The 15,246-nt window shown below is 57.4% G+C and overlaps 1 protein-coding gene across 2 annotated transcripts in view; it reads left to right on the plus strand.

Moving 5' to 3' along the window:
• Positions 1-2,061: 2,061 nt before the first annotated feature.
• Positions 2,062-15,246, plus strand: part of KCNQ4 (potassium voltage-gated channel subfamily Q member 4) — a 49,072-nt gene continuing 35,887 nt past the window's right edge. For both annotated transcript variants that reach the window (XM_063104679.1, XM_063104680.1), the window contains exon 1: positions 2,062-2,375. In XM_063104679.1, coding sequence (XP_062960749.1) covers positions 2,062-2,375 — 314 coding nt within the window. The remainder of the gene's footprint in view (positions 2,376-15,246) is intronic.

Here is a 15,246-nt window from a genome sequence, read left to right on the forward strand (position 1 = left end):
CCTTGTAATTGCTTTCCTTTGCACCATTCAGGTCCCACACCTTAGTCCCACCCCCAGGACTCCTGACTGAGGAGGCTCAGACAGGCAGTTCCACAGTCAGGGAGGGCAGTGCCACATATTTGGGGGGGTGCTAGCTTCAGCTCATAGGAGAGGATGGGTTAACCCAGCCCGGGCACTGCATCCACAGTGGGGCCCTGGGGTCCAGAAACCTTCCCCAGCTCCCAGGAGAGGATGGGGCATCACCTGCCCAAGGGCACCAGGCTCAGGCCCTAGGCACACCTGGAACCAAGAGCAGCGCGACAGATTCAGGTCAGACCCCAGAAGGCACCTGCAGCTAGGCAGAGGGAAAGGGTCACCGTGGGGTAGGGGTATGGGCTGGCTGCCCATCGCAGCATGGGGACCCCCAGGTCCCTGCAGCCCCTCCCAGCCCGCCCACAGCCCCGCCTCCTTCCCTCCTCCACCGGCGCTCAGCAGATCAATTCTGCCTTTGCTGACAGCTGAGAATCAGCTCTCTTTCCCGCCCCCTCCCCGCCCCTCCCGCTCGGCTCTGTCCCCCGAGATCCTCCCGGAGGAACGGGAAGAGTTTGCTGCGGAAGCGCTTCACCCTGGGGCAGGGCCTGCGGAGAGAGCGGCTGGTGTGGCCGCGGCTTTCGCAGGGGAAGAGGGAAAGAGGCTCGGGAAACCCAAATCACCGTCCTGTGCAGGGCCAGGAGGGCTAAAGGAAAGGGAGGCTCCAGCTGGGCAGAGAGAGGTCAGGCGCTAGGAAGAACTTTTCCGCTTGAGAAGGGGTTACTATGGGAGAAAGCCTCCCCTTTTCTGGGTGGGATTCTGTGGGTCTTTGGACAGGGGGTCCCCCACCCCCCCACACCCCGCAACGCTGGCTCAGAGCTTACCTCCCCACACCCCATCTGCCCTGAAGCTGGTTCCCTGCCCTGGGAGTGAGGCAAGGAGGGCTTTTGACCGGGGAAGGTAGGAGAGGCCCCTTTTCTGGGCAGGGTGGCCTTATGAGGGCTCTTCCCCCATCACGAAGAAGGGGCGCTCAGCGGTGGGAGGAAATACGCACGCACTTGAGGCCCACTGTGCTACTCACACCCTGAAACGACTCGGCAGCCCACGGGCGCCAGGCCTTCCAGGTAGCAGCCGGCACATCTGCAGCTGCTTCCCCAGCCACACACAGCACTGGGCGCACTTTAAGCACAGAGGGTACGACCCCAACGGCGCCCCTCAGCGCTGACACCGCCACGCCGCGCGCGGCCCGGACCCTGCACATCCGTTTTCACACCCCGCCCCCCGCACCGACCCACAATCCCCACCTTCACTGACAATCCCAGTCCTGGCAGACCCACAGCCCCCAACTCTACACACACAAGCAGACGCTTCTCCAGCCATTCACACCTAAACTCTGCAGGACATCGTGTCCCATCCACGACCGCGGCCCCTACTCCACACTCCACGCCCTACTTTCCGCAACCACGCACGAGGCGTCCCACCGCCCGGCTGGCCTTCAGGGCCACACCGCCCCCCGCAGCGGTGCGCGCCACCTGCACGCGCCCCGCCTCCCGGCCCCGCGTGCTGCCCCCGCCACGCGGTCCGGCCCGGGCGCCGACTCAGCGGCCCGCGCGCCCTGCCCCGCCGCCTTCCCCGCGCGTTCCCTCCCTCCGCCTTGCCTCGCTCGCTCGCTCGCTCGCTCCCTCCCGATTTGGGAAGGCGGCCGCGGGGCGGGCGGGGGCGGGGCGGGGGAGGTTGACATGTGAGCGTCGCGCCGACGGCAGGTGGAAAGGCGAGCGGCATGGAGCGCGTAATAAGAGAGTTGGAGTCGGAAAGAGCCGCCCCAGTCGCCGGGGAAGCGGGCGGTCAGTGCGGGCTCCGGCGGCCCCCAGGCTCCGAGCGCCCGCCCCCGGCCCCGCCGCGGTCCCGGCCTGGCCCCTAGCCCCCGCCGCCCGCGCCCGCTCCGGGCCGCCCCCCAGGCCTCGGGTCCGAGCCATGCTCCGCTGAGCGCCCCGAGCGCGCCCCCGCCCCGGACCGTACCCGGGCCCCGGCCCCCCCGGCCCGGCGCCGCCCATGGCCGAGGCCCCCCCGCGCCGCCTCGGCCTGGGCCCCCCGCCCGGAGGTGCCCCCCGCGCCGAGCTGGTGGCTCTCACGGCGGTGCAGAGCGAGCAGGGCGAGGCGGGCGGGGGCGGCTCCCCGCGCCGCCTCGGCCTCCTGGGCAGCCCCCTGCCGCCGGGCGCGCCCCTCCCTGGGCCGGGCTCCGGCTCGGGCTCCGCCTGCGGCCAGCGCTCCTCGGCGGCGCACAAGCGCTACCGCCGCCTGCAGAACTGGGTCTACAACGTGCTGGAGCGGCCCCGTGGCTGGGCCTTCGTCTACCACGTCTTCATGTGAGTTGGCGACCCCGCGCCCCTTCGCGTGCCCTCGCGCTCCAGCCCGGCACTGCCCCTAACGAACCCGGGCTCCCTGGGGACAGTCCCCCCGCCCTGGCTCCGCCTCCTGTCCCCCTGCCCTACGGGCCGGGCCGGGCCGGCGACCCTCCTGTCTCTTCCCCCACCCCCGCCTGAGCCTCATGTCTGATCCCCCCCCAGCCTGACCCTACCCCCTGATCTCCCTGACCTGACCCCTGCTTGCCCTGGCTTCTGACCTCCCCCGACCTCAACTCCTTATTTCCATCGTGGTGGCCGGCCCCTGCGCCTCTGTCCAGGTGCTCCCTACATCCAGCTTCTCACCCCCATCCCATCTGCAAAGTCTGGAGCCACTAAAGTGGGCTCCCTATTCTTTTCCCCATCTCTGCTCCCTGTGTTCCTGTCTCCCTTGCTCCCCACACACTTTCTGTCACCTCCTCCCTTGCTCTGTGGCTATGCTGGGCTCCCACCTGGGCTCCCCTTGGAGATGTCCCTCTGCAGGGATGTCCCCCACCTTCGCCCAGGGCTGGGCCCTGATCATAGGTGTTTGGGGGTCCCCATGGGCTCTGACTCCCGTGTGTGCTGTGTGTGACTTTATCTGTGTCTTCACTCAGTCTTCCCCTCCACCCTCAACTTCCCAGTGTCAGCAGCAGCAGCCGCCCTGCCTGCCCTACCCTGCTGGCTCAGCCCAGCTCGCCTGCCTTGTTGCTGGCCGGCGCACTAGGCCTGGCTCCGGGCACCGGGGAAAAAGAAAGAGGAGAGGGGTAGGTCTGGAAACACTGACGCTGCCAGCCCCCTCCTCCCCCTCGCCAGCCTCCTACAGCTTTCAAAAACACTGACCCCTCTTGGATGTGAAGAGTGAATTTTGGCAGCTCAGAGCTCAGTCTTGGGGGACGGTGTGGCCCAGCTGGGAACATGAGAGGCCCCGCGGATATCAGTTGAAGGGCTGGGCCTGGCGCTGGGACGCTTGGAGGTGCCCGAGAGAGACCTCCAGTCCCTGGAAAATATGCTGCTATTAATCCCTTCTTGCCACTGCCAGAGAGGGCCCTCTCTGGTCTTGGGGTCTCCTGAGTGGCCCACTTGTCTGTCTTCCTTACTCTCCCAACAGTCCTAATGCTATCTGGCTGTCCTGCCAGGCTGAGTTTCCACCTGTGTGTGAGTTAGCCTGTCTGTTCATCTCTCCACCTAACCATTCGGCAGTCCCTCTGCTTATCTGTTTCCATCCCACAGTTGGCCTGTCCAGTTATGTCTGTCCATCTGGCTATTCACCTGTCCGCCTGACTCTTCTACTTGTCTTTTTCCACCTGTTTTTTGATCTGTCTTCCTGCCCATTCCTCTGGTGCCTACTTGCTTGCCTCTGTCCCATCTGAACTGGGCCCACAGAATGTCAGAGGTGAAGGGGCAGAAGATGCAGCACAGGGGAAGAGGAAGAGAACTCTCAGCCATTAAGCACCTGGGGGTGGCAGCTTTGACTTTGTGCAGAGACCCGGGCTGAGCTAGGCCAGGGTCAGAGAGTTGAGGTTGCTCAGGACACGAGGTCAGGCTTTGGGTCAGGAATAGCCCATTGGGAGGCCTGGGATGAATATTTGTCACTACAGAGAAGTCAGTTGGAGTGATGAAGGCTCAGTGCTGGTGGAATTGGGGGTGAGGGACAGGGGACTGCTCATTAAGAGTGGCTGCCTGACAGCCCCCTGGGGTATCCAAGGAGGTGAAACACTCTGCAGCAAACAGCTGTGCCCACCAGGACTCCTCTTGGGAGGTGACTTTTCCAAGGTGTGGCTGGGCCTGGGGAAGCTAATAAGGCTCTGAGGTGGGGGTCCTTAGGTCCCAGGTCTGACCTCTCAGCCCCCATGAGGGTGACTGGAGGTGAAGGACCCGCTGCCTGTTCCCTGGCCAGCCACTGTTGTCACCTCCTCTGGAAGGGCCTCCTCTTCCTCCCCAGAAGCTAAATCCGCTGACACCTTTGCCCCACATCCTGCCTTTTCTGGATGCCAGGAATGCCCTGGCCAGGGGCATGCTGGTCCTGACCACTTGTCCCCAGGAGCCCAGGGCCAGGCATTTCTTGGGAGCTTTGGGGGAGGAAGTGTGGTGTGAAAATGTCTGTTCATTCAGGGAACTGGTCATCCATCGTAGAGGTCAAAGGGGGCTGAGGGGTCAAGACCCCTGCCTCTGTGTGCTCTGTCACCTTGGGTTGATCGCTGGACCTCTCTGAGCTTTAGATTTGTAGGCCGTCCAAGTGGGCCTCCTCTTGGGTGAGGTAATGAGTGGGAAAGAGATTGGTAAGCTGCAAAGGCCTGTCTGAGCGGGAGGAATGGTGTTATTTATTCTTGGGGCTGGCGGAGGGGCCCACACAGAAGGTCTCCTGGTATTGAGGAGCTCCAGATGTGGGGTTTCTCAGCCACTTGCTGCAGGGTCTTGTGCACTCTTGCCGGGAAGTACTTCCTGCTGGTGGACTTCCAGCCCTACCGCTGCATTTTGGTCAAAACCTTTCCCTCCCCAATCTCCTTCAGAGGCAGCCTGAGTAAGGGAGTCCAGTGTGCACTTAGCTGGGACCCCCTTCCCAGAGACAAAGGCTGTGTCAGGAGGGGCCCCAGCCGAGAAGCCTGGAAGAGAAGCGCTCCGGAAGGGGACCTGGGGGGAGCTGGGCCCATTTGGTCTGGAGGACACCACCGTCACACCTGCCAGCTGGGCCCCTCCAGGCCCCCACACAGAGCCTGCACCTTTCCTGGCTCCTAGGGTGGGACATTGCCCAGAGGACCAGCCCCAATTCAGTCTCTCGTGTCAGTGGCTGTGCCTCTGGGAAGTGAGAAGTGCCGATTCCTGTCTTCTCTTTGTTGAGATCCAGAATAAAGGGGCCACTGGGCCCTCTCCAAACTCTTCCTCTCTCTTTAGGACCTGGCCCTCTCTCCTGTCACCAAGCCCATCTCCCTCCCTGTGCCCCCGTCCCTGACCTAGGCCCACAATCCTTCACAGGCCCTGCTCTCTGAATTTTTAGAAATACCTCATCGCTGCACATCCTGCTTTCTGAGCCCTTGCAGGGAATGCCCATCCCCTTGCTGCACCCTCTCAAAGCCACACCAGCCTCCCTTGAAGGTAGAGGGCTGGAACAGGCTGGTACCGAGCAAGGCCGTCTCTGTCCATCCTCCCCAAGCCACTGTGAGACGCTTGCCTGCTGCTCCCAGCCTCCAGCTGCCCAGTAGACTTTCTCTATGTGAAGGTTTATGGCTCTGTAAACATCCTCCCTCAGCCTTGTCCCTGGGGTCAGAAGCTGTGGGAATGGGGAGGGGAGGAGGTGGTGGCAGTTCCTGGGTCCCTCAGACTCCTAATCCCAGAGCCCCCCGCCCCCACTTCCCGCCCTGACCATCTGAAAAAGAACATTGGCTGGGTTGGAATTAATCCCAGCAAAGGGTACCCAGAACCCTCGGGCATCCCTGCTAGATCTGTACTCACATTTTGACAGTTCTATTGCACTTATGAGAAAACTGAAGCTCTGGAGACCAAAGTCACACAGTCAATTAGTGGCAAATGCTGAGGACCAGACCCTGAGACTCCTGACTCCCAAACAGGACTATTCTTCTGTTCCCTGTGGCCGCCTGGCTTGGCTCTTGGAATTTGCACTGAAATTTCTGATGGTGTCTGCAGCACCAGCTATGTGCTAGGCATTGTGCTAAGCCCTCCTTATAAACCACTCTCACTGTGTCCTTCCCCAACCTCGTGAGGTGGACACTGTTATCCCTCTCAGCTGACAGATGAGGAAAAGGAGACTCAGGCCTGGGCACCCAGTTAACATGGAAGAGCCTCAGGTCAGGGCTGGGTCTGATTCGGGGCTGCCGTTCCCTGTGCCTCAGCCTCAGCCTGCACCCCAGCCCCTGGCTTCTCAAGAGCAGCGCTCCTGTCTTGTCCATCTCTCAGTCTCCAGCATGCAGGATCAGGGGCCGGTGGGGAGGCGTGGGCAGCAGTAATAGGATTTTGTGGAACTGAATAGAAACTGCCTAGCCTCACCCGCTGCAGTCACGCTTTTGTTATACACACATCCCTGCTGCGTGCCTGTCTGAACATCTTATGCGCATATGTGTTGCAACATGGACACACATGCCCACAGATGTCACAAATGCACATGCAGCATACATCCAATGAAAAGAAATCCAATGCACAGCTGCCCCACCTTTTCACTGAGGCACACACCGTAGACACATACCTGGGCCCATGGCCCCAGCTCAGATCCCTGAACAGAGCCAAGCTGGCTCCATTCCTTGGGTCTCTTGCCTTCATCTAGACACAACTGCAGGGCTATCCTATGTGTCTGTGTGTATTTGTGCATCCACTTTGGAGGGTAGCCTCAGAACCAGGTAGGAGCGGGGCGGCTGGCTTCCTAGAACTTTGCTGGTCTTTGCTCTGTCCAGTCCTTGCTGGGTACACCAAGACACGGAAAGGGGCAGGTACTCACTTAAGGGCACACCTGGTGAGTCAGTGGTGGAGACGTGCTGGGAACCCAGACCTTCTGCCACATTAGTCCCACATTAGGACTGTAGATAACAATTTTCCTAACCTCAGCCAATAGGGGAGACTGATGCTCCATGAATTTTGCCTTGTGATTGGGAAAGGTCTTTGAGTGTGACCCAAATTTTCTGTGCTGCTGTTTTTCAGTCCCACCCAGTCCTTTTTCTTGGTAAGGAGCAGGCAGAGTGGAGAGACTGTCCCGTTCCTAAGTTGACTTCCTCTTCCTCCTTTGGCTCCTCCTTGCACCTTTTGCTCCCTCCCTCCTGAGTTCACCTTTGGGGTCACGGGAGCAATCTAGATCTCTCCTTGTTCGCCTTCCCCACCCCAACTCCATAGTACCTTCATTCTTTCCATTGAGGAAGTCCTGCTGGATGTCTAGGATGTCTAACTTCAATCCCTAATGCTGTAGACACCTATGTCCTCAGAATGTTGGAGTCGGGAGTGTTTTAAGAGGTGATTATTCCCAGGCTGATGGTAGCATTTTGAGTGGATAATTAGTTTAAGGTTCTCTGAGCCAGTCAAAGGAACCAAAGCCCCCTGAGAGAATGGGAAGAGGAAGTTTCCACAAACAGGGCAAAGGCCATGCCCCTTCCCCTCAGACTCAAGCAGCCAGCTTGAGGTTTTCTCACCTCCCCGCTCTCCCTGCACCATATGGGTCTCAGGGCAGGCCCCATCCTCTTGTGGCCAGCAGGGGATTCTGAGCATCTGGCCTGGTGCAACCCCTAGTGTGGGAGTTGAAGGGGTGGGGACATGGGGGGACATTTTGTTTCTCCAGAAGCTGTCCTACAGGTAGTTAAGAACATGGGCGCTAAGCCTGATGGATTTGGCTTCATTTCTGGTTCTACTCTTGGCAGTTATATGTCTGTGAGCAAGTTACTTAACCTCTCCAAGCTTCAGTTTTCTCATCTGAAAAATGGGAATGATAATATCTGCCTCTAGGATTGTCAGGGCCAAATGAGATAAAGCAGTGAACACTGTGCTGGGCACAAATGTTCGGCCTTCAGCTGCCAAAAAAACAAAAAAGAAAGAAAGAAAACAAATGTTAGCCATCATCATCATTACCATTACTATTATACGGTTATTGTTGTCACCATCTCCTCCTCTGGGGAGAGGTTTGACAGGTGACCTCAGCTCAGCATGTGGGTCTGTTCCCAAGAGAGTAGGAGCTGTGTTTGCAGATGTGACGGTGTGAGTGACTGTGCATGGGGACATGTGCCTTGGTGGCCTTCTGTGGAGCGCCTACTATGCACCATGCCTGCCTGCACCTTTCCCTTGCGTTCTCTCAGGTACCCGTCACAGCCACTACATCAGAGGGCACTGCCATCCTCATTTCACACACAGGAAAGTGGGGCTGGGTGAGGGGCCTCCACCTACCTGCTCAAGGATTCTCACTGATTTGTTCCTTCCTTCCTTTGACAAATATAGTTAAAGAGCACCAACTCTGTACCAGGCCTGGGGAACTAGAGGGAGACAGACCACCCTTGTGCCCAGTGGGGGCCAGGACAAGTGGTCTCTACTGCCTCCTCTCACAGGGACTCCTAGGGACTCTTAGGGCTGTGTGTGTAGGTGTGAGTGTGTCTATGTGTTATGGGGAGAAGGGTGTTTGCCAGAGTGTCACTGTGTGGTCGAGGTTTGGGCCTCATTGTTAAACCCTGGCATCTTGCCTGGCCCCAGGGAGACAGAAATAGAGCCATGGCGCTGAGAGAGTCAGTGGGGACCCCTGGGAGAAGAGCATAATCTCCCACTCTCTCCTGTGCAAATCATCTTGGGGAATGAGGGCAGGGAATCCCATAGGACGTTTGAAGATCTCAGCCCCCAACACTTACTGGGAAGGTGCCCACTCCTACTCCACCCCGATCCCTGAACTTCAATATCCTCTTCTGTAAAACGGGCCTGACCGGAGAGCGGACCATCAGGGCTGCCTGCACAGAATACTGCTGGATGACTGAAAGGAGCTGCTGTCTCAAGACTTTGACTGTTGTAGGGTTGGGGAGTGGGAGCTCCTCTTCTAGCACCTTCTCCTGAGGCCAGGACACCTCTCTTGGAGGACAGGGTAGCACTTAGAAGGGCACCCAGGAGGCTGCCCGTCCCCAACAGGGGCTCTGAGGGGCTGGGGAGAGGGTGCTGATCAGATTTCTGGGTCCTCCATGGAGCCCCCCAGGACACCAGGCTCCCTGGGCAACTCTGTCCCTACGGCAGGACCTGCGTGCCTCACCTGGGGGGTGAGGAACAGGAGGGGCAGCCCCAGGCAGCAGACTAATTGGGCTGGGAATCCGTGGGCAGTGCCCGAGGGAGGGAGGCAGAGGGAGCAAGGAGGTCAGCCATTCCTTGCTGCTTCCTTCCCTCCTGGAAATTTGGGGAACAGTAGGTGTAGTGGGCTCCCAGCCTAGGACCAGAGGGAAATCTTGGGGCACACTCTCCTGAGACTCCTCGGACCCTTAGGCCAGGCAGGTGAGACAGGGGAAGCTTGCTGGAGATGATTGGCGTGTGGTTCCCATTGAAGCAGAAGGAATGGAGGTCAGACAGCAGGAAGGACTGCCCAGTAACCAGGAGGTGGAGTGAGATTCCCTGGGCTACTCTTTCCAAAACTTGGAGACTCCTGTCTAACTGGGCTTGACAAGATTTCCTCTAATTGTCTAAGCAAAGGAACGGCACCCTTCCCCTGTAATATGAGGGATGAAGGGTAGATGCCTGCTCTCTTTGAGCCCAACTTTGGGAGAGGAGGTGGAGGGATCAGATCAGGTACCCACTGGCTTTTGAGTGGTGGTGGGGGGCTCGTAGGCTGCATCTCCTCTACCCTCCTTTCCCTGCCGCTCCTCCCTGGGAGTCTCAGGCCCGTCCAGGTCACTGTCTTTGGGTTTATTTTTTGCTGGGCTCGGCTGTCCCCTGGGAGGGGAGGGGATCGGGAGAGAAGGAGGGAGAGAAGGAACAGCTTTGTCAGCACAATCCCAGGCGCCTCTGCTCCTGCCTGTCTCGGCCCAGCTGCCACCCTCTACTGGAGGGACCAGCCTGTGGGTACCATGGGGATGCAGCGCCTGTGGAACCTCCTCTGCCGGGGGCAGGACCAGCAGGTCGGGAGTAGGCCTTTCTACCTTCATCCTGTCTCCATACATCCCTGTGAAGGAACAGCAAAGCCAGAGGGCTTCAGAGCTTGAGCAGATCAATGGCTTCATTTCACAGATGGGGAAACTGAGGCCAGGAAAAGGGACCTGATTGCCTAAGGACACAGACCTCATGGAGCCTTTTCCTCCTCCCCTCCTCAATAGATGGGAGTTGTACTGGAGCAGCAAGGGAGAAATGCTGCCCCCCAGCTGTCCCTGTCCTCTGAGGGAAGGGAGCAGTCCCTGATTCATTCACTCATCTCATTTTCCAACCTCTGGGGATTGGTGGCAGTCTGGTGGAGAGACAAGGGATGGGAGAGGAAAGTGACCCATGGCCCACGAGGGAAAGCAGGAAGGCCGAGCGGGGGTATCAGTCCCTCTCCCACCCCCATGCTTTTTATCCTTTAAAAAAATACATTTGCCCTATTTTACAGATAGGAGTCAACACAGCTGATAAATAGTACAGGTAGGATTTGAACCCAGAACATGGCTTGCTGAGAGCCATGCATTCGGCCACTCCACCATGCTGCTCCCCAGAGTCTGAGCCTGTTGGGCCCTTCCTTCTCGAACACTCCCTTCCCTCGGCGTTCCTCATGCCTGCCTCTCTGGCTCCTCCCTCTCGGTTCTATCAGCAGCTCTGCCTTCTTTTTCTGCCCCCTGAATGTTGGGGCTTTGTCTTGGCTCCTCCTCTCTGTACACAGTTTTGGGGGTGGCCTCCTGTACTCCTGCAACACCAGGGGTTACCCCATGATGACAGCCTCGCCTTCCACAGTTTCATCCCTGAGCTTCCTGCGGACGCCCTGCCTCCTCACCTCCTGGGCATCTCAACCTCAGCATCTCCCTCCAAACCCGCCCTCCTTCCTCTATCCACCTGGCAGTGACTCCCCCACCCCCAGTGCCCAAGTTAGAAACCCCCTCCTGCAAGCACCCTTTGCTGCTCACCTATGAAATGACTTAGAGTGTCCTAAAATGTTGTGCTGTTTAGTGCTCTACGTGCTTTTCCTTTCACCTGCAACTCCCTCCCCTCTCCCAGCCCCCACCCCATGATCCAGCTAACTCCCATTCAGCCTTCAAGTCTGAGCACCACCTCTTCTTGCAAGTGCTCCGTGCTCACCCCACCTCTGTGCGTTCTTTATCTTCTACATTGGACTTGAGATCTGGGTGCATGGGGGTTGGGCTCAGTGCTCGGCACGTGGTTGGTAGGTAGTGAATGTTTGCAGAGTGGGGGAATGTAGGTGGCATTGAGTCCAGGTTGTAAGGATGAGAAGGGTTTTGCCAACTAGAGAAGTGGAGAAAGGACCCTTTGGTTCTCTGTGTGAGGCACTGAGCTGGAAGCTCTCATGGTTTATCCTGAGTGCACTCCAGGTGGAGGGAAAAGCCAGAGCAAAGGCTTTGAGGTGGGACTTTCCCTATCCCCTTTGCCCCAAGATCTGCAGTCTGAGATCCTGAGGGCATTGATATCCTCATCCTATGGAGGTGGGCCTGACTCTGTAGGCAATGGGGAGCCATAAGCAGTGACAGGGAAGGTCGGGGACACTGGTTGGCATCCAGGGCTTGACTGATCTCTTCTTGAGCAAGTGCTCTGCAGACACTAGGCCGTCTAGTTCTTCCAGCACCCGCTACATGGCAGGCACTATTACTGTTTCCATTTTGCAGACAGGAAACCGAGGCTCAGAGAAGGGAAATATACCCACCAAATTACACAGCTTGTCCGTGGTGGAGTCAGGACTTGAACCCACGTGTGACAGCCAAGGCCGAGCTCCGAATGGTTCTCAGACACGTCAGCAGACCCATGTCGGTTTTCAGTGGCCTGAGGCAAAACTGAGGAAAATAAGGACAACATGGTGACTCTTTCATAAAGCTAAATTTATTCCATTTAAAGGACTGTCTTTTAGTATGAGATTATGTCCTTTCTTTTATGAAATGATAGGCTGGGAATTTTTTAAAAAATGTCCTTACTTGGCAAAATAAAAAGTTGACAACCTTATGCAGTCCCTAAAGTGTTTTTGGAAATTTTACCGGTGCGTGAAATCCCCAAGTCTGGGCACCATCCTGGCTCCTGCCTCCTGAGCTGTGGGGCCCGAAGAGAGAGGGGAGTCTGTGCAGGGATGGAGAGATTAGGGGGCACAGGAGCCTCACGCCCTGCCCTTCTCAGACCACAACGAGGACCAGCGCAGAGCTCTTTCCCAATATTGAGCTGCAGAGTCAGGGTCAGCCAGAATCAGGGCTCACCCCTTAGTTTAAAGGAGCCCTGGACCAGGAGTTGGCAGGCTGGAATTTGGCTCCTGCCTCTGCTTCCTGGAGGCTGCGTGATGCCAGGGAGGTGAGCCAACCTCTCTGATGTGCCATCTTCCTTCTGTGTAGAATGACAGTTATCATCTCTACCTGCCCACCTCTCAGGGCTGCCTCCTGTATCAAGTGCTTGGTAAACTACAAAGTGCTATGAAGAACAGAGGGGTCATGGTGGTCTTAATATTCTTTTCTTCCCAACATGAGCTCTCACTTCTCCTGGGTTCTGGGCCCCTCATCTCACCTTTGCCTGCACTGGTTTGAGCCCTAAGGAGGAGACATGGGGGACGCAGGTACATGGGCCCTGTAAGAGCAGGTCAGCCGGTAGCAATTCCTTTCCCCAGGAGCCCCTAGGTGGCAGCTCAGAGGTACGCCAAGACTGAAGGCCTGGAGAACCCTGGAGAAATAATGCACTGACCGGGGCCAGGCTCAGATTCTGAGCACAGAGTTGGTCGTTTAGTAATAAGATTCATAGTCCAGTCTATGCCAGGTATTGTGCTAAGTACTTCTCACATGCTGCTTCATTTAATCCTTCCAAGAGCCCTATGAGGTAGGTCCCATCATTATCCCCATTGTATAGAAGAGGACACTGAAGCTTAAAGGTTAAGCATGTGCCCTTGGCACACACCGAGAGTGGTGAATGCCCAGGAGGATGTGAATTTTCTGGGCTCAGTCCAGACAATTGAGTGCCCGCAAAGCCTGAGCGCGCAAGGACTCTAGCGTGAGAGGGTGGGAGCAGCTTGCAGGGCTGCAGTTGGAGGGGGGCGCACTCATAGTGCACTTGGGGGGGGCACAGAGTTTGGGGTGGGAGGGAAGACACACGTTCCTGCTGGGTGGCTTCCAATAGTCACCTCTGTCTCAGAGTCTCAGCTTCCCCCTCTGCTCTGGCTGTCAGTAATAATAAAGATAATAACAGCAAAAGCTTACTGGGGGCTTATGGTGTGCCAGATGCTGCTCAGAGACCTTGCCATGCCTCCTGTCCCTTTTTCTTCTCAACAACCCTATGATGTAGGTACTGTTCTTACACCCATTTTTCAGATGAGGAAGCTGAGGTACAAAGAGGTTGAGTAACTTGCCTGAGATTAGCAGGGCCAGGATTTAGACCCCAGAAGTCCAGCTCTAGAGGCTGTGATCTTACCCATCTGACTCAACTTTGATTGTGTCTGCCTGCTGCTGGGAGGCTGATATGAGGAGCAGTGGAGCCTCAAAGTTCAAGGTCCTGCTCCCACCCCAATATACACTGGGGACTCATTCCTTCTCTCTTGCTCTCTCATTTGGGAAGCCTTCACTGGCAGTCCCTCAGAGCCAGCCCTGTGCCAGAAACTCAGGACATAGCAGTGAGTGAATCAGACCCTCGCCTGCCCCTGGGGAAGATGGGCTGGGAGGCTGGCAGTCACTTGGCAGGGTGATAAGGGCCACTGTCTGGGCAGCACAGAGTCCTGTGGGAGCCCAGCATAGAGGGGCCAAGCCCAGCTCCAAACCGGGGCATGGCTGGGAAGGTTTCCCAGAGGAAGAGCTTAAGTTGAGATCTGAAAGATGAGTAGGAGAAGGAGCCAGCCAGGCAAAGAGGAGCAAGGAACAATGTTGCAGGCAGAGGGACCAGCACAGACAAAGACCCAGAGGTGAGGCCAAACATGGCATTTGCAAAGAACAGCAAGAAGTCAGAAGAGTGGGAGCCTAGAGGAGGCGAGAGGTGTCCAGAGGAGAGGCTGGGATGTGAGCAGGGCCAGGCTCGACGGTGAGAACACCAGGCTGAGGAGCAGCAACTTCTTGGAGAAGGAGATGGCAAGGAACTAAAGTCAGGAGTAACATGGGCACATTTGTATTTTAGAGACTGCTCGGGACTGGTGAGGAGGATAGTGGAAGGGGCAGGAGTCCAGCAGGGAGCCCAGGGATGCCATCCAACCTGGCCTCCTTTTTCTTCTGCCTCTCCTGGGGGCCCAGCCCCTGAGTGCCTCCTCCAGAGCTTTCCACTAACCCTGCCCCTACCTGGCCCCTACCTGGTCTGGAACCCTAGGACTTTGCCTGTAGGGAAAGTTCAGCAGCTTATGCAAACCCTGGCCTGGGGGAGGTGTGTCTAGCCGCATTGGGGGAGTCTGGGCAGCAGAAAGGGTGAGTGCAGCCCCTGAGGTTGTCTGGAAAGGGGAATATGGGCTTGGGGCCTATGGGGGTCCCTAGAACAGTGGCCTTAGAATGGCCCATGAGCATACCCAGGGATTCATCCCAGATGATGGAAGGGGGGCGGGGGTGCTCAGGAGAAGGGGCAGAGCCCAGGAAGCTTGGCCTGCCCCAGCTCCTCTCTTCCTTCTTTACTTGCAGCTCAACAGAGTATGGGAATCACTGGCCTCACCCAGCCCCTCATTCCACTGATGGGGAAACTAAGGCTCACAACAGGGCAGAGACTAAACCCGGGTCAGCCATGGAGCCCAGACCAGAATCCAGGAGTCGTAGTTGTCCCCAACAATGATAAATAGCAGTGAAAACCTTTCTGCAGATCTTCACCAAGGCTGGCCTGGGCTTAGGTCCCCTCTTTGTAGTCTTGGGCACGTTTCTTCACATATCCAAGACTCAACCTCTAGGTCCAAAATTCTAGCTCGCACTGGGAAGGAGGTCCCCTCTCCCACTTGATGGTCCACAAAGTCCTTTAAGCCACACCTGGCCAATTGGGGGGTTTAATTATTGTTTGCTCAATACATCCCACTGAATTCTCATAACAACCCTGGAAGAGGAGATTATTATACCTGTTGACACTGAAGCTCGGAAAGGGGAAGTGACTCGCCCAAGGTCATTCAGCTGAGAGGTGGCTGAGATGGGGCTGGGGCCCAGGCATCCAGGTGCCTTTCTAGGACCCCTGATGGACACAGCCCCAATTTCGAGCCGGTACTCTCAGTGAAAATCATCTGGTGTCCCAAGGAAGAGCCATTCATCAGCTGGGTGTGGGTGTGGTAGGCCGGGCTGGCCTA

Source organism: Cynocephalus volans, chromosome 8 (assembly GCF_027409185.1).
Source record: "Cynocephalus volans isolate mCynVol1 chromosome 8, mCynVol1.pri, whole genome shotgun sequence".
Classification (NCBI taxonomy): domain Eukaryota; kingdom Metazoa; phylum Chordata; class Mammalia; order Dermoptera; family Cynocephalidae; genus Cynocephalus; species Cynocephalus volans.